General features: G+C 52.6%; 9 protein-coding genes across 9 annotated transcripts; 3 read left to right on the plus strand and 6 right to left on the minus strand.

Annotated features, from left to right (window-relative positions):
- Positions 1 to 215: 215 nt before the first annotated feature.
- Positions 216 to 1,388, plus strand: GLRG_05784 (MIP family channel protein; the record flags this gene model as incomplete). The annotated part of the gene is made up of 2 exons (XM_008096469.1): positions 216 to 529; positions 590 to 1,388. The coding sequence occupies 2 exons, from the start codon at positions 216 to 218 to the stop codon at positions 1,386 to 1,388; spliced, it is 1,113 nt and encodes a 370-aa protein (XP_008094660.1).
- A 747-nt stretch (positions 1,389 to 2,135) lies between these two features.
- On the minus strand, positions 2,136 to 4,017 carry GLRG_05785 (uncharacterized protein; the record flags this gene model as incomplete). Its single annotated transcript, XM_008096470.1, has 5 exons — positions 2,136 to 3,080; positions 3,161 to 3,458; positions 3,532 to 3,690; positions 3,749 to 3,836; positions 3,963 to 4,017. 5 exons carry the CDS (start codon positions 4,015 to 4,017, stop codon positions 2,136 to 2,138), a joined length of 1,545 nt encoding a protein of 514 aa, XP_008094661.1.
- Positions 4,018 to 7,312: 3,295 nt separating this feature from the next.
- GLRG_05786 (aminoglycoside phosphotransferase) lies at positions 7,313 to 8,494 on the minus strand (the record flags this gene model as incomplete). Its single annotated transcript, XM_008096471.1, has 2 exons — positions 7,313 to 7,890; positions 7,996 to 8,494. 2 exons carry the CDS (start codon positions 8,492 to 8,494, stop codon positions 7,313 to 7,315), a joined length of 1,077 nt encoding a protein of 358 aa, XP_008094662.1.
- Positions 8,495 to 9,239: 745 nt separating this feature from the next.
- GLRG_05787 (chitin synthase) lies at positions 9,240 to 13,000 on the minus strand (the record flags this gene model as incomplete). Its single annotated transcript, XM_008096472.1, has 3 exons — positions 9,240 to 10,447; positions 10,500 to 11,148; positions 11,201 to 13,000. 3 exons carry the CDS (start codon positions 12,998 to 13,000, stop codon positions 9,240 to 9,242), a joined length of 3,657 nt encoding a protein of 1,218 aa, XP_008094663.1.
- Positions 13,001 to 14,009: 1,009 nt separating this feature from the next.
- On the minus strand, positions 14,010 to 15,977 carry GLRG_05788 (ABC transporter; the record flags this gene model as incomplete). The annotated part of the gene is made up of 1 exon (XM_008096473.1): positions 14,010 to 15,977. One exon carries the CDS (start codon positions 15,975 to 15,977, stop codon positions 14,010 to 14,012), a length of 1,968 nt encoding a protein of 655 aa, XP_008094664.1.
- A 448-nt stretch (positions 15,978 to 16,425) lies between these two features.
- On the plus strand, positions 16,426 to 16,970 carry GLRG_05789 (proteasome maturation factor UMP1; the record flags this gene model as incomplete). The annotated part of the gene is made up of 2 exons (XM_008096474.1): positions 16,426 to 16,431; positions 16,533 to 16,970. 2 exons carry the CDS (start codon positions 16,426 to 16,428, stop codon positions 16,968 to 16,970), a joined length of 444 nt encoding a protein of 147 aa, XP_008094665.1.
- Positions 16,971 to 17,640: 670 nt separating this feature from the next.
- Positions 17,641 to 18,507, minus strand: GLRG_05790 (uncharacterized protein; the record flags this gene model as incomplete). Its single annotated transcript, XM_008096475.1, has 2 exons — positions 17,641 to 17,795; positions 17,859 to 18,507. 2 exons carry the CDS (start codon positions 18,505 to 18,507, stop codon positions 17,641 to 17,643), a joined length of 804 nt encoding a protein of 267 aa, XP_008094666.1.
- Positions 18,508 to 22,092: 3,585 nt separating this feature from the next.
- On the minus strand, positions 22,093 to 24,734 carry GLRG_05791 (uncharacterized protein; the record flags this gene model as incomplete). The annotated part of the gene is made up of 5 exons (XM_008096476.1): positions 22,093 to 23,548; positions 23,602 to 23,966; positions 24,025 to 24,100; positions 24,156 to 24,340; positions 24,693 to 24,734. The coding sequence occupies 5 exons, from the start codon at positions 24,732 to 24,734 to the stop codon at positions 22,093 to 22,095; spliced, it is 2,124 nt and encodes a 707-aa protein (XP_008094667.1).
- A 795-nt stretch (positions 24,735 to 25,529) lies between these two features.
- Positions 25,530 to 26,185, plus strand: GLRG_05792 (uncharacterized protein; the record flags this gene model as incomplete). The annotated part of the gene is made up of 3 exons (XM_008096477.1): positions 25,530 to 25,655; positions 25,711 to 26,063; positions 26,113 to 26,185. 3 exons carry the CDS (start codon positions 25,530 to 25,532, stop codon positions 26,183 to 26,185), a joined length of 552 nt encoding a protein of 183 aa, XP_008094668.1.
- Positions 26,186 to 26,495: the final 310 nt, after the last annotated feature.

Below are 26,495 nucleotides of genomic sequence, written 5' to 3' on the forward strand. Positions count from 1 at the left end.
CTCAGGAACCACTTCGTGAGCGGGTTCCAAGTTGATACGGTGAGCAGAGAGATGAATCGACAAAACAGACAAGAGCGATCAAAAATATAAGCCGGCGCGAGGGGCATTACCATTCTGTAAACCTGTGTTCCATTCCCTTCGCCCTCACCCGCCCGCCCGTACAGCCATACGGACACCGATTTAGACAGGCACATCAGTCCTCAACGCGCCATACTATGTCTGCCAGATCCTCCATTCACGACCCGGGCGACCCCAGTCAGCCGCTACTCGCTCAACAGCGGCAACGCAACGGCACATTCAACTTTCCTATGCCTTCGTTCGGCAGTCATCGACGCGTGTCACCTCTGTCGATACGGCGCGCCTCGCTGCAAGAGGTGCACCCTCACCACGACGATGTCGAACCAGTACTGCCCGCCGCCCCTGTCGCCGCTCACCACGAGACACGTCTACACAAAGCCCAATGGGCGCTGAGCGACAGGCCACCCAACACGTGGGCCCAGATCCGTCACACTTGGCGCGAGGAATTTGCGTAAGTATCCCTCAATGCCATTTACCAAGCGAGGAAGTCCTGGGAGCTGATCAAAGGCAGCGAGTTTTGGGGCACGTTCATGATCCTGCTCTTCGGCGCGGGCGTCGAGTGTGAGACGCGGCTGAACTACCGCGGACCTGACATCCGTGAGAACGCCGGCGACTTCCTGCAGTGCCGGCTGGCGTGGGCAGCTGGAGTCTCGATGGCCGTGTGGATTTCCGGTGGTGTTTCGGGGGGCCATTGCAATCCGACCGTGACTGTGGTGCTGGCCTTGTTCCGCGGCTTTCCCTGGCGCAAGGTGCCGGGCTTCCTGGCGGCGCAGGTGCTGGGCGCCGCCTTCGCCAGTCTCGCTGTCTACCTCAACTACGCGACCAGCATTGCCGCGTACGAGGGCGGCACTGCCCGCTCCCTGGTCGGCCGGCACGCCACCGCTGGCCTGTTTTTCACGTTGCCCGCCACCGGTCTGCCCTACGCCGGCGCCTTCTACACTGAGTTCCTTGCCTCGGCTACGCTAGTCGCCATAGTCTTTGCTCTGGCAGACAAGAACAATCTGGCACCGCCTAAGGGCACCCAGCCTTTCGCCATGTTCCTGGCTCTGCTGGCTATCGGCTCCGCTCTGGGTATCAACACAGGATATGCCATGAACGGTGCCAGAGACACTGGCCCACGAATCGCTCTGGCCCTTGTTGGCTACGGCACTGTCGTGTTCACTCACGACTACTTTTATTGGCTCTGGGCGCCGTGGGTTGCCGCCATCGCGGGTGGCGTGGCGGGCGCCAGTGTGTACGACGCCTTCATCTACACTGGAAGAGATTCGCCTTTCAACATTCCCCGGAAGGAGGACGACGAGGTGTTGTGAGCCGGGATTGCAGAGACGGAGCACAAGATCGTTCATGGTCAAATGGATAGTGCGTTAACTTATGAGACATGATACTGTGTTGGGATAGAGATAATATGTGCTGAGATGTATAAACAGTGCAGGAATAAGGGCTATAGACGATAGATGATCAAATAGGCAGCCAAAGTCACAACAAAGCTTCAAAATTCCGGCCTTTGCTATTGAACAGCAATTCCGGTCTTTAAGTTGGGTTGGCTCTAATGACCCTTGTATGTTGCGGCTGAAAGTTGATATAGCTATTAGGTATTCATATGGTTTGTTCTTTTTTGTAAACACAAAATGAACTTTACTTCGGTGGCTCGTTCTTCCGGCTTTTGGATGATATTCACGATAAGCAAACTGCCGGTCGTGTAGTTGCGATGTCAACACTTTCATAACAGGTAGCCGATTGCGGGGGGCCCGGTTTCAAGATTAACCAAAACCAGTAAACTAAAGGAGACTTTTGAAAGAATTACAGACAGTTGGTGTTTGGCTGCATTACTTCCTGAATCACTGTCATTCGCTACAGTGAATACCCGCTCAAGGTCCTGAGACTATATTAGCTACGGCATTGGTTAGATCAAAAGAACCGGATGGAAGGGCCTATAAATGATCAGAAGTGAAACTACAACTGGACGGCAGGATTCACAATTCCTCTCGGTGTCTCGGGAAGTTCTAAGCTGATAAAAACAATCTACTCTATCAGATGGGAACTCCGCCGAGGCTATTCTAAATGAACCCCAGAAGGTCCTTTTTAGGTCTTTGCACCAAATCTTGTGTTCCCTCCCCCCCCTTTCCAACATGTTTATGGCCATCTCCATGAGATCTTTTACCAGCTGTATCGACCGACTTCTGCTGCGAATTATCGCCATCTTCGGGGTTTCCCGGTTCGGGATACTTCCTCAAATGCTCCACAGCCCAGATCAGTTCTTCTGAAAGCACCGGCGGCGTCCGACCCTTACCCCTGAGCGTAGGCAGGCCCGCAACTCGGAACAGCCAGTTAAGCCATTCAAACGTCTCACCCGTCCCCCACTCAATATCGTGGAACTTTCTCTTCTCCCTACTGACTAACTCTTCTCTTTCTCTTTCCCAGCGTTCCTGCTCCTCGACAGGAGGCAGCGCAACGGAATGCCTTCCAGAAAATACACGAGCCAATGCAATGGCTTGGTATTCAAAGCTCCGAAACGTCAAAACCCGTGGCATACCCACAATTCCAAGAGTCTGGAAATCTTGGAAGAAGGTATGCTGAAATATCTTGATAAGCTTGCCTTGCTTGTAGTCGTACAGAGCCCTCCCGCCGTTGGCCTCGGAATTCCAGAACGGATAAGAAGGTTTGTATCCCGTACAGTAGATGACGTGGTCGACGTCGTCGAGATATGAATCGTCCTCAAAAATAATTCTTCCGTCTAGATGGTACTCTTTGATGATGGGCTTCCATACGATTCCTGGCGGCGGCTCGTCGCCATCCCAGCGAGACTTGGAACGCCGAGACTGAAACACCGGGGTGCGGACATTCTGGACCAGCTCTTCTGTGACATCGTGGCCTGATGCAGAATTGCCTATGGTGACAACTCTTTTTCCGGTAAAGGGCTGTGGAGTGCGGTAGATCTTAGAGTGGACTACACGGCCTGGAAACTTCTTTATGTATTCGTCCAAGCCCTTGACATAAGGTACCTAAAAAACGATTAGCATGTGAGCAACCTTATGACTCCATGAACAATAAGAGTCCAAATAACGGGCACGGGTATGCATACGTAAGGTACTGAATAGTGTCCATTTGCGAGGACAACTGCATCGAAAACCTCCTGCCACCAGACATCGACGTTCCGCGCAGCATCGAACTTTCGTAGTGTCAATCTCCACTGCTCAGGTCTGTCTTTTGTCGTGACCCTGGTGACATCTTCGACTGTTGTGTTGAGCACCAAGACGGAGTCCGTCTTATGCAGTGAAAAGTAGTTTTCGATGTATTGCCGGGGAATCCAGTGTGGTACAAATGGACCATAGGCGAATTTTGCGTCCGAGAAAGACATTGCAATATCAGGAACATTAGTACTGCGATTGTCCGTTAGCGACTTGTGCGCTTCTTCATACGGCTTCCTAGGAATGACAAATCATATAGTCTTACGTCAAAGAATGATAAATAGGTGTCTGAGAGTATCGCTCCTGTTGATTGTGAGGCTTGACCAGGGGTAACTCGCCCGGAATCTCCACAGCGGGATCGACATCCGGGGGGAGACTTCCCGGCTGGAGTGGAGGAAGCTCCGACGGGTTCGAGTCATAAATCCTACAATAAAATGTTAGGCATGGCTATCCACGGTCTGTCGCGGACTCGTGCTCCTTACCATGTTCCGCCAGCGGACTCTCGCCGTTCGAAGACCTGAATCCTCTCGAAGTAGTTCTCCGCCTTAAACGCGGCGGCGGTGATGGCACCTATTACGTTCGGATGAGCAAGCTAGTCAATTTATCACAACAGTGAAAATTCAGATGCCAGATTCATTTCGTTTTACGTTGGTTCTCATACTGCGTGAGGCAATGGGGTGTTGGGTGTGAGCTTACCGGCAGCGCCGGCGCCAATGATGGCGACGGACTTGATCTTTCGTTCGCCACCCATGATTCCTATATCGCTCCAATGTTTCGATCGAAAGAATTCAAGAAAACACCTGGATCCGTTTTCAGAATTCGGATCAACAAGAAATGAGATGCGTATAAATACTCTACAGAGAGGTATAGCTCATAGAAAGGCAAGCTTCGCATGCCAGCTATCAGTTCATGGTAATTTGTCATCTACTAGGCTATGAGAGGGGTTTCGGAGGGCAACTAGGTTGATTCGACGTGAGAACAATTGGGCTGATCTGGCGCCATCTTTCGTCATCCTCAGAAGCGATTTCACCATCGCTGTATCACGTGAGGTTTCGGGTTATGGATTCAGCATTTTCGAGGGGAACCGACAGGCTCAAGCTTTGGGTTTCCCTCAGGAGAAGTCAAACCAATTAATTTTTATCAACCGGGGCTTGGAATAATTCCATAGCTATCGATGACTTCGTGTAAGATAGGTGAAGCTGTTTTAGCGGATGTGCCAGAATTGTGTTCTGCTCCGGCCCAGCTGTTGCTGAGTTGCCACTCGCGAACCTGTATTCCCCGCTTCGCCAAGCAGCGACTCATAGGAGACGAGTTAGGAATAACTGTTGAAAAGAGTCCGAGGTTATTCTGCTATAAAGAGATTCTAAGCACAAGTCCTGATAATACCCTAAGAAACAATCCATGTCGCGAACATATTTAGGGCATGACTGATAAAAACTAACTTGAATTCGAAACAACGGAGCCTGACATACACCTCAAACCGGGGGAATCCATTCACTTGATGATCGAATTCAACATGAAAAGAGGTATAAGCCGGCGGTGAATCTTCGGCCTTTGCTGGGCTATCTGATGATAGAAGATTTGGGTGCAAGTAAGTTGTTATCACGGGGAAGTCCGGGCTGACGGCAGGGGTATTCTTATGGGCTCAGTATATGTGCCCACAAATATGCGGTATTTATATCCTCTTTGGTACATGAAGTGCCACATGATAGATCTAGAAGAAACAACGCACATTCGGACCAGTATGTAAAGCTCTTGGCCTTGCGATAGTTGTATATGTAATGGGAGTTCGGCACGTTCAACAAGGAAAGAACCAATACCTAATTGGCGCAATAAGGAAAGAGAATGGGAACAAGAAAAAAAGAAACTTAGCTTACATTAAATTAGAGGGACTAGATATTTGTTGTACTACATAAGGCGTTAATTGCTGCTTGCGATTAACGGCGTCGTTTTTAGCACGACAATATTGCAAAGTGACTCTAGTGTATAATTGGCTGGGCTAAGGAGCAAGCTCTGTATTTACGATATGTTTCAACCAGACCAAGAATTGAAACTCATTGTAAGGCAAAGCACCCACTTTTCGGCACCCCCTGCATTTCGGCCACCTTTTCCCACCAAAAACAGCTAAAACTAGCTATTTATATCTTAGTACTCTTATAGATATTAAATTCTAGGAAAATTAGTATAGATATATAGTATAAATAAGAAGTCTTAAAAAAAGTTTCTACTATTTTTATATAGTAGATATAGAGAAATAGTACTATATATATAGCTGTTAAGGTTTACTAGTAATTTACTAGTAAGTACTAATATTTTAAAATCTTTAATAACTTCTTTATTTATAAGCTAAAGATATAAAATAAAGAAGTTTTATATATTTTATACCTAAAAGAGTATATATATACTACTATATAAAAGATATTTATAGCTAATTATAAAGTTATTAGTAATATTAAATTTTACTAGTAAAATTTTCTTAGTAGTAAACTTATTTTCTTAATAACTAAGTATAAAAAATACTTAAAAAAATAAGAGCTTAGTATTTATAGCTATATTATTTTTAAGTAATTTATTATTATTTTACTATATATATAGCTCTTTTCTATTAGCTATATTCTTATATAGTATAAACTTTTAAAGGCTTTATATTATAAGTTTATATTAATAATAATAATATCTTATTAAGCTTATAGTAATAAGTAAATTTTCTAGACTTTATATAGAGAAAACTAGAATTATATATCTAATAGGTGTATAGATATAAGTAGCTGCTTTTAGCTGTTTTTGGTGGGAAAAGGTGGCCGAAATGCAGGGGGTGCCGAAAAGTGGGTGCTTTGCCTTACCCCTCGCCAGCCAAGTATAACTCCATTCTCTCTCTCTCTCTAGTCGTCCCCTGAAGTTGAAAACGTTACCCCCGTCATCCACACTTATGGGACAGCTGTAAAGAACCGTAACGTGGAAGATGCTGTCACCCTCTACACCTCTGACGGCCTCATAATGCCTCCTCACTTCCACGCCGCCGCAGGCACCGGTATTCCCTACAAATTGTATATACGCATCGTCTTAAAAATCCAGCTTATCATTGAATTTAGCATAAAGAAAGTGATTGTCACGCCCCCAGTGTAGGTTTATGCATGAACGCCCGCGGAAGGAACTCAACCGATTTTGGAAACGCAGGAGTCGGAGCCGCACGCAAACCAGGAACTCTTTGATATGAAGAAGGAAAACGGAAGCTGGAAAACTACGAGATATACTTTTTCAACCGTAAAGCCTTAGTATATAATGGTCTCCGGAGAAGCCAGAACAGGATGTCTAGATAAGTATAAGTGAATTTAATATGGTTCTAGTTACCCTTAACGCTTGCATTCTCCCCCCCTAACATCATTGCTCTTAGCAGATTTAATCTTAGAAATTCCACATAAACATTAATAGATCGCTAGTAGTTAGTTGATTAACCGGTTCTGGGTTTATTTTTCAAATTGTTAATGCTTTCGTTCCAGCCTATTTGCGTCCAGTTAACAACCTGTTCCCGCTCAGACCTTAATTGCATTTCCTCAGTTTACTTAACATTCAACCACTTTACCACCTATTACATCGTCATATCATTGAATATTTATCTGTTCATGCACAGTTACAATTTTGCGATAATCAGGTTGCTGAAAAGTTTCTTCTCCATGACCCTTCATCAGTTTAAAACTAATAGATCTGTTAACAAGGTCACAATGGGTTGCTGAATGTTCAACTTGTTTAACAAGAGTTCTTGAACGAAAAGACTATTGTAAAATGTTCCCGCCAATATTAGCCCCTGTAACCAAGGGTTGTAGTTTTATATACCAGCTCCCATATGAAGAAGCTCGATCGGTGTTAGCTGTGTTTCCTGGGTGAGCCCGATGCTAGAGATGCGGCTTATGAGGGGCTCTGGAAGTGTGTAGACAAGGCCTTTACGCCAAACCACTGCTCATTGTTATGGTGTAAGCTGTGAGGGACTGATGCAGCTACATAGGAAGCTATAGTTGGAATCCTAGCCTCCACCTATCATTTGTTTTTCAAGAAGCAGTAGGTGTTGGCTGGCCAAGGATAACATCAATAACCTTGTGGTCGTCATACGCAGCAACGGTGCGCTCACACAGGACCGCGACGCGCTCCTTGGACTGCAGGCCGTCGGGACAGATGAGCCATATCACGTTGGTCATGAAGGAGCGGCGGTACTCAAGCATGACCTCCGGGTCGCCATGGCGGTCGAAACGCGGCCCACCGAGGCGGTGAAGCGCGTCGAGGTAGCGGTCGAGAACCTCCATCTCGTGGGCGCGGCGGTCCTCGACGCTCAGCATGGCCGTCATGTGGTAGACGACGTCATGGAAACACGAGCCGAAGTGGAAGGCCGACCAGTCCAGGAACCCGATGCGGCCTTCCCCTGTGAAATAGACGTTGCCGACGTGCGTGTCGCCATGTAACAGCGTGCGGAACCGGGGGTTGCGCTCGGCGAAGTACCGATCCAGCGCCTTATTGCAGCGCCCGCCGTCCATCAGGTACGCAGGCAGCCGCGGTCGGCCCGGGGCCCGCACCACCTCGTCCCATGGTGTGCACATGAACTTCATGGCCGGGTCGTAGTTGTTCCAGATCCCTGTTGAAGGGGCAAGCAAGAGGCGGGCCGTCAGTTTTCTAATCTTGGACTAACTGTCCTTGAGAGACAAGGTGAGGGAGGGGAGGGGAGGCGGGGCTTTCGTACAGGGATGATCTTCCTGGCTCTGGCCCCAGTACTGCGCATGCAGACCTGCCAGCTGTTCAACACCGTTCATGACCTTCTCGACCGGATACGAGGCGACCTCGACGGGGAAAGTGCAGCCCTCCTTAGTTAGGTCGCTCATGATGGAAATGCCCTGCTTCTCACTCGTCCCGCTCCACCAGCCCTTGGGATAAATCATGTTCTTGACGTTGGGCGCTACCTTGGAGAAGAAGTCGGCCTCGCGTTGCGCCAAGCTAACGGTCCACGGTTGCGCCTCAATCATTTCGGAGCTGAAGACGCCCTTGACGCAGACATGCGTCGGCCTGTCCCCGTTGCTACTCTCATCCTCGTACGTGATGTTGTAGAACAGCTTGCTGCCCGTGCCCCAGATGTTGTGCGTGTTTTCGACGGACTTGATGCTGTGCCCCAGCTTCGATCCCAGCCAGTTGGGGGTCACATCCGCCGGGAGGGCAGGAAGCTGCTCGTCTGGTGTTTGAGACATGTCGTCAGGATTTGTGCTTGTGCGGTGCTTGCTGTCAGTTCATGAAATGGTTGGACGGAGTGGAAGTTGCAGCGCATCGCACGGCTATGAAGAGCAGACAGAGGCAAGTCGCGTCTTTGTATTTACCCTGCTAACCGAGCTGACGCTTTGCAACCCTCACCCGTCTGACAGAGAGATCCGCGACGAGTGGGGGGTCAGACGAATGGTAATGCTTATGGTCTATAGACGCGTAAGGATCATAAGACCTGGAATGGTTGGTGACAAATACAAGTTGTACAATGAGATGCATCGCAAACGCAGTAGGGCATTATTTCCCTTGAGGATACAATCCCTTTTTTCATTTTCTTCAAATCTATCTACATGTGTGGCTCTTTCTCCAATCCTCATACATCAAAGGCGTCGAGTCGTCGATTGTTCGTTGCTATCGTCTCTCGTCGCCATGTCCAATCCGACATTCAACACATTCTTCTAATCATTACGAACAACAAAAGTCCAAGCCTCTCCTCATCCCGTCAATCTCTCATCCGCAAAACAATAAAACCCATCTGATATCTCTAAAAAAAAAAAAGCAAGAAGGAACATCCCAAACCTACCTCCTTGCAACTCTTTCTCCGTACCTTCGTTTAGCAGCAATAGGAGACGTTGAGGAAGAAAGGAAAAACAGCCAGGGGAAAAACCACAAACGCCAAAAGTTGCAAGTCATACTCTCGTCAAAAACGTAGCCGCACGCAGAGAGGATTACTCATCAGCGCTTGAAAACGCTGCTCAGCTTGCTGCCGCCGACGCTACTTCCCACGCTGCTCCCAACGCTGCTCATCTTCTCGCTGAGCTTTTCGCCGAAGCCGCCCATCCACTTGGGCACCTTAAGGCTCATGCGGACTTGGCCGTCGACAATCATGCTGACGACGTTGAGGATCGCAAACGTGGTGGAGCCGATCGCGCGGAAAAGCGCCAGAAGCGCCACGGCCCAGAGAATGAAGGCAAGGTAATAGTTTTCACCAATGCCGCGCTTGCTATACGCCTCAGACACAGCCATAGCGAGGGTGGCGTTGCAGATGAGCCATGTGAGCACCATATACGTGCGAACGCTCTTGTAGTAGTCCTCCTGCAACTGCGCTTCGGAAATAGGCGAGGCCGGAACCTCAACGCGGTCACGAAGGTTGCGCAGCGCCTCATCATATCCAGAGTCAATATCGAGTTGTTCCGAGGGCATCTCGAGCTCGACACTGTTGCCTTTACCGATGGCCCCACCCAGATCCGTCTTCATGACGTTGTCTCCCTTGGTGCCCCATGTGACGTCGTGCGTGTTGCAGAACGCATACACTTGCAGAGTACAGATGTATGCAGGCAGGAGCATGAAGTACTGCGCCGCACTGGTAAATAAATGCCAGGGGTCCAGGTACATGAAAGACATGACGAAGTACAATCCTATAGTCGAAAGAATCGAGACGATGAAGTTGGTGAAGACGTTGTTACCCATGTGGATCTCCGGGTTGTCCTTCTCCTTCAGCTGGCGGATGACGATGTAGAAGGTGGCGAATGTCGTATACATCATAATGATGCTGTAAACGATGATGCTGAAGAGGTATAACTTCTTTGCTCCTTGTGGGCGATTGCCCAGAGAGAGGATGAATTGCGCGCAGATGAGCAGAACGCAAATGTACCGTAGAACCGTAAAGATGTACTGAGCAATGTTGTGACCGAAGGGATCCACCAAAGGATCAGCCAGACCGCCCGCAACGAAGTAGAAAGTCAGATAGAAGTTTGCCAGGGAGAAATAGGTGAAGATGAGCTGGAGGAATTGGTAGACGAATTCCACGTGGAGGAGTAGTTTGCGTGTGATAGTGTGGTCGGTGGTCCAAATCTGCTTAAAGTGGACGAGCGAGTACACCGCGGCAAAGAAGGCACCGTTGAGCCACCGACGTCGCTGTGAGATGAACTCGGGAACAGTGTCTGGAAAATCGTTAGTTGATGTTGACCATCAGTGAGCATGAGCTCTTCTTACCTGGCACGTCCGTTTCACCATGACAGCCCTTCACGTACTTCAACACCCAACTCTCCCCACGCTTGGCGACAAGCTCCCAGCAGAGAATACGATCCTCAGCCAGATACATGTTGGCCGTGAACACGTCTGCGTGCTGACCGTGCAGAGTCTCTCCCTTGAAGTACTGACTGAGGGGACCATGGCCCGTCTCGTCATTCTGCAGAGCGTGGTAGCGATAAGCGCTAAGTGCACCGGGCAAGACGGTAATGTAGCCAAAGATCGACTCCAATGGTTTGTCAAGGATGTTAGACATCTTGTACTCGAAGTTCTGGGAGGCAACAAGCGGATTCAGGAGGTTAACTCCGAAACGGCCCTTCATGGCTTTGATCTCTCCACAAGCACCAGCGACGTTGGAATCGTTGTCGAAGGCCTTCCACAGATGGTATAGGGACGTGCCACCGGGCCTCGTACCGACGTCGAGCAGAATGCACACGTTCGGGTTGAGGGCTTTTCCGAAAGCATTGAAGAACCAACGATGCGAGTTGAGCTTCCGCTGGTTCTTTTCCTTCAAACAGAAGATCAACTGGCAAGGAACGATGCCTTTCTCGGCGCCCTTGAACTTGAGGTCAGAGTCAAGGGACACTTGTGTAGTATATTCGTATACGTGGGCCTCGCTTGGGAATTAGTAAAAGAAGTAAATCTAGAGGGATATAAATGATTACCTGCACGGCCTTCTGGTTGACGTAGTTCTTTGCAATACCGTGTTGATAAACGCCCATGGCCGCCAGCGCGTCGAGTGTGCGGGGATGGATCTTCTCTCTGCCGTCGGAAACGATGCAGACCACAATCTTCTGCCAACCATTGTCACCCCATGTGCGTGACTTTGAGCGGGCACAGAAGTGGGAGATGTTCTTCATAACGGCGTACATTGTCCTGGTGAAGTCGAACTCGTTTTCGTTGTACATGGTGACGCAGATGAAAAGTTCCGTCTCACGAGCCGTTTTGCCGATCGACTGACGGAGCTTGTAGCCGCGATCGACAAAATCATCAGGGTCGCAGGTGACGGCCGTGTATCTCATATGGGTGAATTCGACCTCGTCACGACGAGGAAGGAAGCTGTAAAGAATCGTAGGGATCTTGCACTCCAAAACCAGCTCTCCGTTGATAAGCTGAACTTCCTTTCTCGACATTTGCGGCGCGCGCACGCCTCGACGCTCTTGCATGCCATCCGGCGCGGGGCCGTAGTGCTCGACCTTTTCACTGATGTCGGTCTCCATTTCTTCCTCACTAAGGGTAGTTTGGTCATGAGACAAATACGATTCTCTCATGGGCTGGGTCTCGCTGATATCCGTTTCCGGTCCGAAAACGTCGTCGGCATCGTGAAGAGGGATTGAAACTGTCGCGTCATCTGCAAAAGTGGCCGGGTTGCGGCTCGCACCAGCTGAGAACAGTGGCGCAGGGGGAAGTGGCCGCCTGGGGCTTCCGCCATATCTTGATGACGGAGTTCCCGGTCTGGGGCTACCATTAAGGTCCGACGGTTCGTAAATCCCAGACGGAGGAGGCCTGGTGAATTCCGACGATAGGCGGGAGGGGCTGTACGTCCTGGTCGGCGAATCACGTCCGGACTGGTACTCGTAAGGGTAATCATCTTGGTACTCCTGCTCATAAGTGCGCTCATACTGGCGGGCATAGTCGCGACCCTGGAATGGAACGTAGGTTGAATCGGGAGGCGGCATGCTGGGAGGGTCTCGAATAGAGGCGGATCTGTCGGATAAGATAGAGGACGCATAGGATCGTCGACTGGATCGGGGCCTATTCTCTGAATGTGAGCTTGTGCCTGTGCTATTACCGAAGTCATCGGGAAAAGGAGCGATAGGGCAGCTTGAGGACTGATGCAGTTGACTTTTCCGCATCGAGGGACCCTCTGGTATGGTCGGGAGACTGTCCCGAAACTGTGCCTCTCTGATGGAGCCGGGTCTCGCACGCTTCTGCAACTTGACAGTAGTGGACCGTACCGGGATGCGAGAGACGCGCTGCGCATCTGCAAAGTCGACGACACTCACGTCACTTCGACATGATGTGTTGATGGGCTCCGGAATTGAGGACGCGGTGGGCCGCGCCTCCTCCTGCAGCCGCAACACATCAAGGTGATTGGGGGTAGAGATCGCCGGGTCTGCAGCGTCCGACTTCTTCCTACGCAGTGAGAGAGGGCGCGGGAAGAGGTTGGGCGACGACTCGGGCGTCTTGTGAACTTGTCGGAGGCGAGGGATGGAAGACGCAGAAACGGGAGTAGAAGCAGTCTGATGGGGCCGCGATGCGCTGGCACAGCTGCCGCCAACGGGTGGTGTCTGAAAGTGATGGTTGGATGTTACATACGGTCGGCTGTCCATGATGGGCTCCTCGACTGAGGTCAAGAGACGAATGGCGGCGGGGTTGTTGGAGCGTCCCGGCGATGTGTCGTCGCAATCATCGTAAGGTGGGAGGCTATAGTCGGGCGGTCGGGAGGGGGTATTTGGGTCCATGGCGAGAGTGTTGTTCGCGCGCCCCGGTGGTTACTGGGACGAAACGGTCTGTGGAATGCTAGGACGGTTGTTCTCAAGGACCGGGGGCGTGGACTTTACTTTGTCTACCACGGGCCGGCGCCACGACGAGATTGTTGCGAGGGAGGGATTGGCGTAGCTTCCAGTCAGTGGGTGGCGTTGTTGGACCTATTTCAATGTCTCGACGTTGCGAAGCTGAAAATGGGGTATGTGTAAGTCTCGATGACGATTGTGTTGCCTCGAGAATTTCGCGACGGAAATCCAAGTGGCAGACAATATCGATAGAATGGAGACTAGCTTTTTCGCAAAGCGTGATACAGAGAGGACAATGATGGCAGCTGCAGGAGGGAGGGTCGAGTGCTGGAGATCGTTTGTGCCACTCTTTCTTTCTTTCTTTCTTTCTCTCTCCCTCCCCTTCTGCACAGCGCATTCGCGAGTGTGTCGGGGGGGGCAACAGGACTGATCGGAGAGTTGGATCAGGTTGGCACGACAACGGAGGCGCGCATGGGATTCGTGTGGTGTCCTGGTCTCAAAAGGCGGGCCGGTGAGGGGGGCTGAGCCTGTTTATGGAACCTCTCAGTGGCTAGCGGTCTACTAGCGCTTCTGTCCCGCCGTCCGTTCCTGATCGCATTGCCCGAAGCGGATACGCAAGTAAACATTAGTTTGCAACATCACTCACCTACGCCTGCACAACACCGGATCCCAGCAACAACTCATGCGAAAGCGCTTTCACCGTCAAAGTGTGTCTTCCTCGTCGGCAAACATGACGTCTACTCCGTCCGAGCCGCAGCTGTCAACATCTGCACAAGGGACCCTACATTACTTGCAATCCTTGGCCCCCCCGCCCCCACCAAAGGGCGTCCTATATGGTGTTTTCTTGGCATCTCCGCGTTTATCACATCCACAAGTGGCGCTCTCCAACTGATGCATCAGTAAGCCGTCTCTCTGGGGTAATCAAACATCTCCACGCATTAAAGTCTCTTAGCCATTCTTACACGCCCCAGAGCGCCCTCCACCGCTTCTCGTCCGTCCTCACCGGTCCGTCAAATCGCCCGAACCGCGCCGGCAGCCCCTCGTTGGCCTCAGGCAGGCAAATCCACTCGCGCACGCAATCTGGAACCTCCTCTTTGAGGTGACTGATGCAGATCAACGCCTGCTGATCCGTGAGTCCACTTACTTTCACCTGGCCCGCCTTAGCGACCTCGCTGTCCACGATCCGGTCGCCGCTGTAAGTTTTCTCCTCTCCCTTAGCGAGGTACAGCATGCACTTGTCCCGGACAGAGTCGTCCATGCCGCTGAATGCCTCGTCGAGTACCACAACGTCGGCATTCTTGATGACGGCCCGCAGCAGCAAGGCAATCCGCTGCGCGCTGAAGGAGAGGCCGCCGAAGAGGTATTCGTCGGACCAGGCTAGGTCGTCGCCGCTCCTGGTGGCGGATGAATCTTGGTGGGCTGGGTTCAGCTCTGGAGCGAACCATCGCAGGGTTGCCTCAACCTTGCCGCGTGCTACTTCGTCGAGCTTGGGGACCCCCTTAAACGTGTCTGCCCACGCATTTTCCAGGACCTGCCTTACTGTCAGGCCGCGGGGCATGTGCTGGTGGACCTCGGGGCTTGAGTGCCCAATTCGTGACTGAATATCCCAAAGCGTAAGAGGCCGTTGGCCTGATTCAGGCTCGGGCAGTCTACTTCTGCCAAACAATTTGATGGGGAGAGAGTATGTCTGAGGATGGTCGGAGCAGAGAAGGGAGACAAGCGTGGTCTTGCCCGACCCGTTCGGACCAAACACTCCCCATCGCTCTCCTCTTCGGACCGTCCAGATGAGGCCATCCTTAGGCCCAGAGGGTGTTTCTTGTGACCAGTTGCCCAGGGCGATCTTGCTTCCGTACTTTACTTGGCAACCATCCATTTCGACCAAGGGCTCGCCGCGTGACGCCTCAGAAGTCGAGACATTCGCCAAAGCTGTGGCCTCAGCAGCGTGCTGGCCCTTCACCTTTGACTCGAAGAGCCCGTCGCCTTCAATGCCACTGCCAGTCAATGTCTTGCCCATCTCCAACAGCGAGTGTACAGGAAGCTTCTCATCCTCCTGTAAACCGCCCTTCCACACACCCCTGACATACTTCCTGAGTCCTTCCAGCACGATATCCTTGGGTCCCATCGAGCCGATCTGGCAGTCACTCCGCAGGTAGATGAGGTGCGTGATCCACTCGGGCAAGGGATCCTGAGGCCTTGCGCTGAGAACAAGCCGGGGGCTCTGCCTCTCAGCCAACGACTGAAGCAGTGGACTTAATGACGCCACAGTTGGCGGATCGAGCCCCATGAACGGTTCGTCCAGCAACAGAACCTCGGGCGTTGTCAACAGCGCTCTCGCGATGCGCGCCCTCCTTCCCTGGCCATTACTCAAGAAAGCAACAGGTAGATCGAGAAGTTGATCCAACCTCAGGTCTGTAACGACCCTGTCCAGCAGCTCCCCGGGGATAAGGTTTTCCTCCCCGGGAAGCGTATCCAGCGGGTTCAGTTCCGTGTTCCCCAGAAGAAAGTCTCTCAACGAGAAATCCGTGTTCTCCCTCCGTGACTCATAACGCGCGGCGAGATACGCGCTCGTCGTGGACCCACTGAGCGCGCTACCCTGCTCGCCATCGAACCCGACGTATCGGATCGCCCTGTTCGGATTTCGCAGTCGCGATGGCACCTCGTCGGTCGAGAGGTAGGGGTACGCCCGCGCCGTCGGCGGAACCGCAAGGTATTGGCCTCTGAGGACTTGCAGCAGCGTAGTCTTTCCGGAGAGCGAAGGCCCGACGATGCACCAGTGCTTCTTGGTCTCGGCGAAGGACGGCAACTCGAAGCTCAGCTCGCTGAAGAGTGGCGGGTTTGGGTGTGTCGAGTGCGCGTTGGGGTGCCGGCGGTAGAAGCTGCCATTGGCGATCCGCAAGATTGGGGGAGAACGGTTAGGTAGCCGCATTTTCGTAAATCTTTCAAGGTCGATATACCATTGTAGCTGCGTTTGTGGTAGTGGTGACTCGCATTGTCACTCTTCCTCTTCCAATCTGGGGCCGATAGCTTTCCCCAGACTTTTTGTACGTAAACGCCCTGCGATGTCGGTGTATTCACTTCTCTGTCATCGCCCCACCCTAAAGACCCCACATTCCATTGGCCTTAGGTCGGGGAGGACGGGGGTAAGCTGCCGCGCCTACATTTCAGCCTGGACATCACGTGCAATTAAGTGCCTTAGCTAATGACGGGACCGGACGGACTGGGGGAGAGCAACGCAACGCAGCCAGGTGGAAAGCTCCAGGCACATCACCGAAGCGCAAGCTCCCAGCAGTCAGTCTCTCGTCGTTCAGTTGCATCACCATCGAACAGAACCCCAAGAATCTTTCCCCCCCAGAACCGCCAACAAACTTTTCAAGATGGCTGTATGTGTTCTCACCTCCCTCTCCCTCTATCTTCCCTCTATTCCCCCTCACAATCCGCCACTTACCTGCGATCGAGCCTAACTAACACAATCGTCTCTCAGATGCGAATCGTCCCCGCTGCGAACCAGCCCACAACCTTCGCCGCTGGCGCCGCCGCCCCGTCGGCCCCGGGTGTCCACGACACCCTCCGTGCCGGCGTCGGTCTGTCGGCCTTCGACGCAAAGTCCAACGTCCCCACGAGCGCTCACCCGCTCGAGTCCCGCCTCAAGAACTGGGAGGCCACGCAGGAGAACATGCGCATGGAGACGCTGCGCCGCACATTTGGCCTCGCGGAGCCCATCCGCCGCCAGATGGAGCTCAAAATCACCCAGAACGGTGAATGGCGGCCTCTCGCCCTCGGCGGCCAGAAGCCCAGCCTCCACGAGGAGATCCTCCGCGGCAAGGACACCAGCGTCACGTGGGAGGATGTTTACTCGGGCGAGGAGAGCGTGGGCATCGTCGGCATGCACGACGAGATGGAGAGGAAGCTGAAGATCTGAGGCTCCGGGCTTCGATCCCTGGGATGGTGCAGGAGCGGAGAGGATGAACGGAACTGTACAACTACGACATGCGCAACGACTTCTGGACGGCATGGCCAAGGGGGGCATCAAGACCATAGAAATCATTTTCGCTAGAGGGTCCGGGTTCAAGGAGGACGGAACAAATTGCGTTCTACTATCCTATGGACAAGATACCCTATGGAAGGTGGGGGCGTGGAAAGAAATCAAACAGAACAAATACATAAAGCTATGATACGCCGCCGTACTCCTGGTTTCCCATTATCGACTTCGCTCTCTGTAATACGCTCGATGAATGTTTGGGTAATGTCTCCCAAGAAGAGAAACACAAACAAGACATGAGAAAAAGCGGCCTGAAGAGTCAACCCGTCCCAAAACCCTCTCCAGGCCATACCACCCACCCAGACACACTTGAAGGTGTATGCAGTGTCAAAAAAACCATGAACCCAGCCAAGCGTCTGCCTTTTAGGATGCGTACCACGCAAAGCAGCAAGGGCCACTGGTTAAATCAGACAGGTCCTCCTCTCTGGACCTCCTTCCTCCATGCGAATAGTTCGCTCTGGGGCAAAAAAACAAAAATAAAGAAGGAGTGGCTCTTTGTGAGTGGAAAAGATGATGGTCGCAGAAAGAAGACGCATGCGAGCAGTTTCCATCATAAAATGACACAGCATCCACTACCACCTTCTCGGCTGCGACCACCGCCGGAAGTTGACTTATTACCTCCCTTGGGCTCTTCCTCTTCAACAATGTCAGCTGGCCGGACAGTCATGTGAACAACATTGGCTGCCTCTGCGCTGAAGTGATATTCTGATGATGTGTTTGTTAGCACGGGAAAGGCAAGACCAACTGGTATTAATGGAGCTTGCTTACGCTTCAGCTGGTCCTTGTCGTCCAAAAGCTTTCCGAAGTGAATCAGCCGTATGCTGCTGGGGCTTGCCGGCTTGGGATCCCATTCTTCACGCCACTCCCGCAGTATCAACTCCTTTAACGTGTAAACGCTGATGGTAAATGGGTCCTTCTTTCCCGCCTCGGTAAGCCCCGGGACGTTCACGTTCCTCTTTGTCAGGTACTTCTCGTCCAGCTTATAGGGGTGTCGCGCGCCAGTTGTTAACAGTAGTGTAATGTTACAGACTGGGCCATCTGATGGGGCATTGCTGACGGATTGGACATCATCGACGGAAGGACCAATGGCCATGGCGTCATCTTGGTTCTTATCTACTTGCTGGGGGGCGGATTGCTTCTCCTTTCCTTTGGCGGATGGTTCGATTGAATCGCTGGCGTCGCTGGTCGCCGGGACTGCAGTGGCACTATCCGTGGCAGTATTGCTGCTAGCCCCGTGGTTCGATGAAGTCGTTGTCGCTGTTGTCTTTGCTGTATTGGAGGCAGCTACGGTATCGGTGTCTGTCGATGAGGACTGCGGCAGTGTCTTCATGGGTACGGCGTCCTTGGACTCGGCCAAGGAGCCCTTGACTGGTTGAGCACTGCTCATGTTGACATCGGCTGAGTTGGCGTCGGCCATTGCGGAGAGGACGACGAGGCAAAGGCACGCAGGGCGACGAGCCTTGGGGAGGGATGCAGGCTCGTGGCGGGGGTCGTTAGGTCAACTCGGATGCAGTGGCTCAATACATGCGGCAAGTCGCGAGTAGGTGACGACGATAGGTCGATATTTGGGATCGATGGTGCGCGAGAGGGAACTGGGAAAGATAAACTGTTGTTGGTTGTCGGGTGAGACGCAAAGGGTCGTCGGGATGGTACCAGTTGGCGTGGGCAGCGAGGCCGGTGTTGTGGCAGTTGCCAGGATGGGACGTGGATTGGGGGAGTTTGAGATTTGGGTGTTTGACGGGAAGGCACGGCTGGGAAGGCGGGTGATCAGTGCATCCAGGTCCAGCGTCCAGAGACCGGTCGACTGTAGTGGACGAGGTAGGTATGTAATGGTAGTGTAGCGTCTAGCGGCCAGCGGGAAAAGGGAAAGAAAGGAGGAACTGGGCGGGGACCGGGGCCGAGTTGGAGAGGTTGAATGGAGACTGACTGGAGTCTAGTCTGGGTTACCTTGGCGGAAGCGTGGCCGTGGGCCGTGGGCTGTGTGGGCCGTGGTGGACTTGGATTCACTCTGGGGGGGAGGCTGTTTGCCGGGGTTAGGCTGGGCTGGATGGCTCGGCAATAAGCCCGCTTCGCTGGGGTGGGCAGAAGAATGGCAGCAGCTGGCAGTTGGCTAGATGCACTGCATCGTCTGGATGCTGCTGCTGCTGTTGAGATGTGACGGTGACTTATTTCACTTCACCTTCCAGCTGTTAAAGCCAGCTTGAGACAGGCAATTGGTCGGCCTGATGGGCAGGCAGGCAGGCAAGTCAGGTAGTTGAAACTGAAAAGCAGCATGACGAGAGGTTTCTGGCACTCAAAGCCGTCTTCTACCGTCACACCTCAGAATAATCGGTATTAGTCGAGTCGTGTAGTTCGTTTCGGCCAATGGCCTCTCCTGGACAAAGAGTACCCACGGCCGCGACAATGGCGGCGACGGTGGCGGATACCGGCAGCAAAGGGCGATAAACTAGCCCGGCAAGGATTGGGGGTTGTTGAGAAGCAGAGAGATGGGGAGATAGGTACTCCGTACCTACTGTAGGCTCCTCCTGCCCCGCGTCGAATTCGCACCTGCAGGTTTTCTCCACACCAAGGCTACCTTAGGTTCGACTTTCAACGCCGTTGCCCACAGATGATGGAATGATTGCACAAGTTGACGTGGGGATTGAGAGACGCAGCAACGAAGCAGCCCCGCGTGCTAACCGGCAGCTAGCACACTTCCGAAGACCAATTGCAAGAGACGATGAGAAGTGCCTACCTAGACACCAGACGGTGTGCTCTGCAACTACTTGACGGCGATCCTCTTCGTCTATGCGTGTCATCCCCCATTTAAGCAGGGTCTGCCTGTACTGGCAGACTGCAGGAGATGCCGGAATACGATGCGATACCTTACTTCGGCGGAAAATAAGCCAACTTTGCTTTGTTCGTCGAGTGGTGAATTTTCTTGAAGATGGCAAAGGTGAATGAGTTGCTGGTTCGCGTGCCGAATGAAGCGTCTCCAATCATTTTCGTTCCTTCCTTCCTTTCGTTATTCTGCCCTCGTTTTCCCCCGAGCTTCTCCCGACCCTCCCCTCTCGTTGTATTGTGCCACCGCCCCCCTCCCCAAATTAGATCAGGTGCTTCCTGCAGCAAAAAAGATGAAGTGTGCTACCTATTGGTAAGTTCTGATGATTAGATTCGTGCTGTATGTCCAATGTTAAGCCCCGTCCAGGTTAGCGTCATGGACAAGAGTGACAGGTCCTTGCCAGCACTATGTAGAATCAACCGCAGCGCCCACGGATACCCCCGCCGACTCCGCCTGAAGCTATCCGGCTATCTGAGACGTGACGTATTCCGACCGCACGCACTGTCTTTCGTATCCCAGATCTAGGCAGGGAGGGGCCCGAGAGTGCGGACTGAAAAGGGAACCCGACCAGCCTGCGGCACCTTTGTTGTTCGTGTCTGCGCATCCCAATTCCGAGAGGAAAGGCAGCCCTCCAACATGGGAAAAGACGTGAGATGTTTCAGTCGTCGTCCCCGCTCCCAAACGTGTGTGGGATGGCGGGATTCCCTTCGCTCACCGCTCTATTTTCCACCACTCAGGCTACCCTTCAGCGTTGATATGTTTCTGAACATGGGATCACCCAGGCGGAACGGTCAGGAACCTGCGAAACTCTCTTCGAGACTGACGCGCTGCACAGGGCAGAGGCAGGGACAGATACAAACGCACACGCACATCCCAAACTCACATGGCATGGCGGCAGAATGGAAGATGCAGGCACGAGTTTTTTTTTAGTTTTTTTTTTTTTTAGTTTTTTTTTAATTTTTGTCATTTTTCCCCTTCTCATTCATTCTCTTACTCAGAAGCAGTCCTTCAACCTTTTGGTTACGCTTGTGGGAGACGGAGAGGGCCTCTTGCCGATCTGCCGAAGGGCCCAGCATACAGCAGGCAACGGACCCTGGCAATACTGGACTTGAAGAAAGAGAGGCTGAATGTATGCGGAAGACGGAAAACCACATGGCGGAACAGCGACCATGTTACCCAGTCCAGGCGGCTAAGCCTGGCGCTTCCAGATCTTCCAAATTCGTGCAGATTCGAGGCGTCATCGTCAGGGCGAACTAGCTCTCCAACAACACACACACACACACACACACACACACATACACACACACTCTCTCTCTTTCTCCTTCTCTTCTAGTGGGGATACGGACGCATTCCAACCAATTATCTCACAGCCCAGACGACGGGGATGTCGGTTCTGCCGGTAAGAGCGCCAAGACATGCCTTCACCTATTTCTTGGGACATTGGTGAACGCTGGTTCGACCATCGCCAGTAGCTTCGTGGGGGAAGCTAGGAAATCCTCTCTACTTCCAGGGCAGTACGAAGTAGATAGTAAGGATGAAGGCTGACCCATCTTTCCCCATTCCCTTCCCCATCCCCAGCTTCCCTCCCGGACTAACCCCACCAGCTTGCAAAGCCCGTCAAGGCGAGTAAAGCACATCTCCCACCCGCCCCGAAGGAACCGGTCCTGTGCCCAAAATCCCCCTGCCCCAATCCAGATTCCCACCTCGAGGCCGGGCCGGCCGCTCAGCTCCACCACATGTCCTCGCCGTCGCGCTTCCTTTCTTCTTGTCTGTCCGGAGTGGCCACCCTTTCTTGAGATCTTAAGGTTCCAGTCTTTTTTTATAGACTTCCCGTCTGACCCGTCCGCTAACACGCACATTGTGTGCGAGCCCGCTTCTTTCTTTGTCCGAACTACAATGCCCACCCTTCTAATCAGCCTGTGGCCTGCATGGCTTCCGGTTCGGTTCAAATTAGGCTGGGCCACAAAGGCTGGAAATTTAGATAAACCAGTCGCAAATGAAGTCGGCGCGGTGGGAACTATCGTCTCGGCACGCATTAGGGTTGGCCAATCGTGAGCATACGCCCTGGCATTACTGAATGTCAAGGATATCGTCCCTATTCTACAGCAAACTCCCATATCCCTAGGCCCCTCTCGGGTGCCCAGCCTCCCTCGCGCTCTGTCTCGCGCTCCATATCTACCTTTAAAGGACCAAAAGATCCCCGTTGTTACCTTGCGCCGGCTGCACAACCTGCTGAGGCGCGTGCTGGTTGACGACATATCCTGTTTCGTATCCCGTCGTTTCACCAAACACGTCGCCCTGGTCGATTCGCATGGCCGCCATTTGCTGGGGCCCGATGCTGTTGAAGTAAGCATCTGCGTCACTAACGGCTTGTGACAAGTCCCCGTTGTTCTGGTTAACGTGCTGGCTGTGTATGTTGGCATCCTGCGGCTGGCCACCCATGCCCAGCATGCTCAAGCTCTTCTGGTTCTCGATTGACGTCGGAAGTAGGTGTTTCTGCAGCGCGGGGGAGTCCAGCAGCTTCCTTGGCCGCGCCGAGCGGAACACCGTTTGCACGGGCTTAAGGTATACCGTCGCCAACGTCCCAACGTTGAGACACATCTCCTCCAGCGTCGCCGGATCGAGCCGCTCAGACTCGGCAGTGATCGGCGGTTTCTCTCCCATAACAATCTGCTTGGCAGCGGTCATGTCCGTCGACAGCAAACGCCAGTACATGTAGGCTCGATCCCGGAGATCCGGGTTGTCCGTCTCCTCCGTTGCCCACTTCAACACCCGCGGTACCAGCTCTTGGCCCTTGGTCGGCCGTTGGATGAACAGCTTGACAGTCGCGGTAAGCAGCGCCAGTTGCACCTCGACCGGCTCCTCCGCGAACGAGTACAAAAAGTCCTCGAGGAGGGCGTCGCTGTTCTCTATTCTGTCGGCGTACTGTCCGATTACCCACACCATGGCAGCCTTTGCTTCAGGCTCGTCCAAGGAGTCGAGGTGCTCGCACAGAGTACCAATAATAGACTCATACTGGTTAGGGTATTTGCGGAAGATGTTCCTAATCACGACCGTAGCCTCCTGCACAATATACGTGATCTTGGTCGCAACCAGTTCGAGCAGCAGGTTAATACACTGCCGCGACGCCGGTTCGATTTTGATGGCCAACTTGCCAATCGCCCTCACGGCCTTGCGTACAAAGTGAACGTCAATCTCAGTGGCGTACTCTCTAAGCTCCGTAAGAACCTCGTCGATGTTGCCTTCGTTGGCGAGCATAAATATAAGCTCCAGCTTTGTGACCTTCACGTAAATGGGGTCGTTGTATTTGCAGAAGAAGACTCGAATGTCGTTGCGCAGTACTTCGGGCCGACGTTGCAGGATCAAGAGCGCATTCCTCAGAGCGAGGTATTGCACCTCTGGCCCCTTTGCCAAAAGAGTTACCAGCGGTGGTGACAGCTTTTTGCAAAGTATTGTAATCTGTCTCTGGTCCGAGATGTAGTTCATCAGATAGAGCACCACACGGATGCAAGTGAGAACCACGGCCGAGTTAGAATGCGAAAGGCGCGGCGAAATACGTTCAGCAAGAAGCAAGGCTTCCCCTGTTTCCTGGGGGACGTACGACATCAGCGCCTCTAGAATATATGTCTGGCCCCATCTGTCATCTCTTGTTAGCAATGGGGGTCACCAAGTGGTCCCTAAAGTACCTACTCGGAACAGTCCGGGAGAATGGCCACCATCTTAGAGGCATTGCTATAGTCGATGGTGAGCTTGATTGCGTCGCTTCGCTCCCAAATATCCATCAACGATGCCAATGCGCTAGCGACAACGGTCGGGTTGTCATCTCTGAGCAGAGTGTTAAGCCGGTCAATTAGGTCTGAGCCCTCTACCATGCGCCGGTCGTGGTCGTAAAGCTTTGCTACGCAGAAAGCTGCCGTCTTTCTGACGTAAGGGTCTGCATCCTTCAACATATGCTTGACCAAAGGCACAGTCGCCTCGACGAACTCTCGAACATGGATATAGGACATCGTCCGGAGAGACAGGGCTCTCACTAGTGGGTTATGGTCCTCCATATCCTGAATGACTGTTAGTCAATGCGAATTACTGCGTTGGGTCACGGAATCACGCTCTCACCTGCTCCAGAACAGGAATGGCCTGGATGGCAATCTCAGGTCGCATCCTCGCATAGTTGACCAGAAATAAGAAGCACCTAGGTCGATCATCAACGCCAATCCTCTTGGAGAGCTCACGATTGGAAGACATACATCTTCTTGATTTCCAGACTTTGAATATGCATACAGCCAATGATGTCGGGGAAGAGTGCGACCATGTCATTGTTGCTCATGGTCATGTTGGCGACAATTTTTTTGAGGGCAATCTTCTTGTTCGCATTGTTCTTGTCCTTCTTGCCGCCACTGTTCAGCTCGAGCCGTAACTCGGCGACCTTGCCCTTGGAGGTTGTTAGCTTTGGATAGTACGCCGGCGGAGGTACAAAAGCCATGAACATGATGGGCAGTGCATGAGATGGTATCCAACGAAAAAGCGCTTTGAGGGAATCACAATAAGGGAAGCCAACTTCTGGGAGGGGTCAGGCCAGCTCGACGCCGCGAGACACGGGAAGGCTGGTATTCGGGGACAGAGGGGGGGGGGGGGGATTGGTGTGCAGAGGTCAAGCCCAGGACACCACGTTCCTGGTAGTCGGAGCAGGGGTCGGGTAGATACAAGTAGCCAGTCTCGGTTGAAGATGTACAAGAACGAGATATTTGTAGACAAGACCAAGGGAAATAAGAACCCGAGCTTACCCTAGCAAACAACTTGGAATCTCCACCCTGAGGGCCTGACATAGTGTCGGCTTCCTCTCGTATATGATACGGCGACTGGTGTAGTGAGTGCTGCACGATTCTCAAACAAGTCCCCCCGAACGAGACTCCGACAAGCTTCGCCGGTAATTGTTCAAGTAGTGGTAGGCGATAACACCACACACCCTCACATCCAGCTGCGCGATGTATGTCGACTCTGGCTTCCCTGGACTAAGGCCAAGCCACCCAGTTGGGGATCGGTTGCAAAAGTTGGCGGGAAGTAGCAGTGTCTCCCTGACTTGTCTTGGATGGTGGGAGGGGTGCAGAGGGAGAGAGATGTCACATGCGTCGATGCACCCGGGGTGCCGCGACCAATTGAAGAGGTCGTTTCTAGAAGAGCGCGTCGTCCAGCTGAATCCGGGTAACTTTATTTGCTTGTGCCACCTTTGTGCGCGACTTGTGCGTGGTCGTTGCCTAGACTCGTTGTTCGTCAGGGTTCGGCGCGACGGTGAGGCGATCGGGTTCGGTCGTCGTTCGGTTCTGGCGGACAATCTGCTCTCGAATCCAGATGTTTAGGGAGAGAGTTAGAGTTGGATCCCAAGCTCTAGCCGTTCCGCAGTGGAGACTGTGGAGTGCAACGGGCTAAACGGGCTTATCGGATGACCGATAAGCGTAAGCGAGCTAGACGCAGAGACGCCACATAGACGAGGGTAGCCGTCTGCACTCAACGTCCGCTCGTCTCAGCTGTACCTCTAGCTTTCGTACCAACCACACTTCATCCGAGTCCCGAGCTTTCCACCACGCACCCGATCAACCAACACTGATAACGGAGTCGCAAGGATGGCTATGATTAACGGTTTCGTTCCACGATGGGTGGCCGACCTACAGTCCCCTCCAGCTGCGAAGTCCAAGATCCCAGGCGTCTCCGACCCTCCAGGCTACCCATCGCAATCATCCGGCTCCAAAGTAACCTTGTGCTTAGTCTGCTCTGAAATTCAATCACGCTAACATGATTTTGCAGAAGCAGAAGGACCAGAGGGCCCAGCCGCGTAAGCAACAGACACCTGAAGAAATGGATACCCTGAAAGTGAAGAAGGCCTGGGAGGTGGCACTTGCGCCTGTCAAGAACCTACCCATGACAGCCATCATGATGTACATGTCCGGCAACTCGCTTCAGATCTTCAGTATTATGATGGTTGTCATGGCATTCAAGAACCCACTTATGGGCCTCACCGCGGTCAACCAGGCGTTCGAGAGATTCGAGTCGGAAACGAACAAGGGCAAGATGCTTCAGGTCAAGGTGGCGTACGTCGCGATGCAATTCGTAGCACTGGCTTTGGCAGTTTGGAAGGTCAACTCAATGGGTTTGCTACCGTAAGTGCTCTCCAGATGCTTGGTGGGACCATTGCTAACACAACGCCAGGACAACACGATCAGATTGGCTGGCTTGGGAAGCTCAGAGAGAGCCTTTGGAGTCCTCTGTTCCTGCTCTGTAGACGACGTCATGAAATAAACAGCTTCCAGATTTTGGCAGCCTTGCGTGTCCTCATCTGCGCGTCACCGTGAACCGCTCTCATACATCTCGGATCCACTAGCTGTAGCTCTTGCTGGCGATATATCCCTGCCACCTTGACCTGGCCACGGGTTGCTCGCTTTCTGTAAAGGCATCTTTACTTCCCCAACCGCATTGTATGGCTGGTCAACGATAGCCTCGATCAGCCAATATTGGAACGGATCTTGAACGCGCTCGTTCCCGGCCTGCAGAACTGATGGCCCTCGTATCTGCTTGACCTTTTGTTCTCGGCC

The sequence above is a fragment of the Colletotrichum graminicola genome (assembly GCF_000149035.1).
Source record: "Colletotrichum graminicola M1.001 genomic scaffold supercont1.20, whole genome shotgun sequence".
In the NCBI taxonomy this organism is placed as follows: Eukaryota; Fungi; Ascomycota; class Sordariomycetes; order Glomerellales; family Glomerellaceae; genus Colletotrichum; species Colletotrichum graminicola.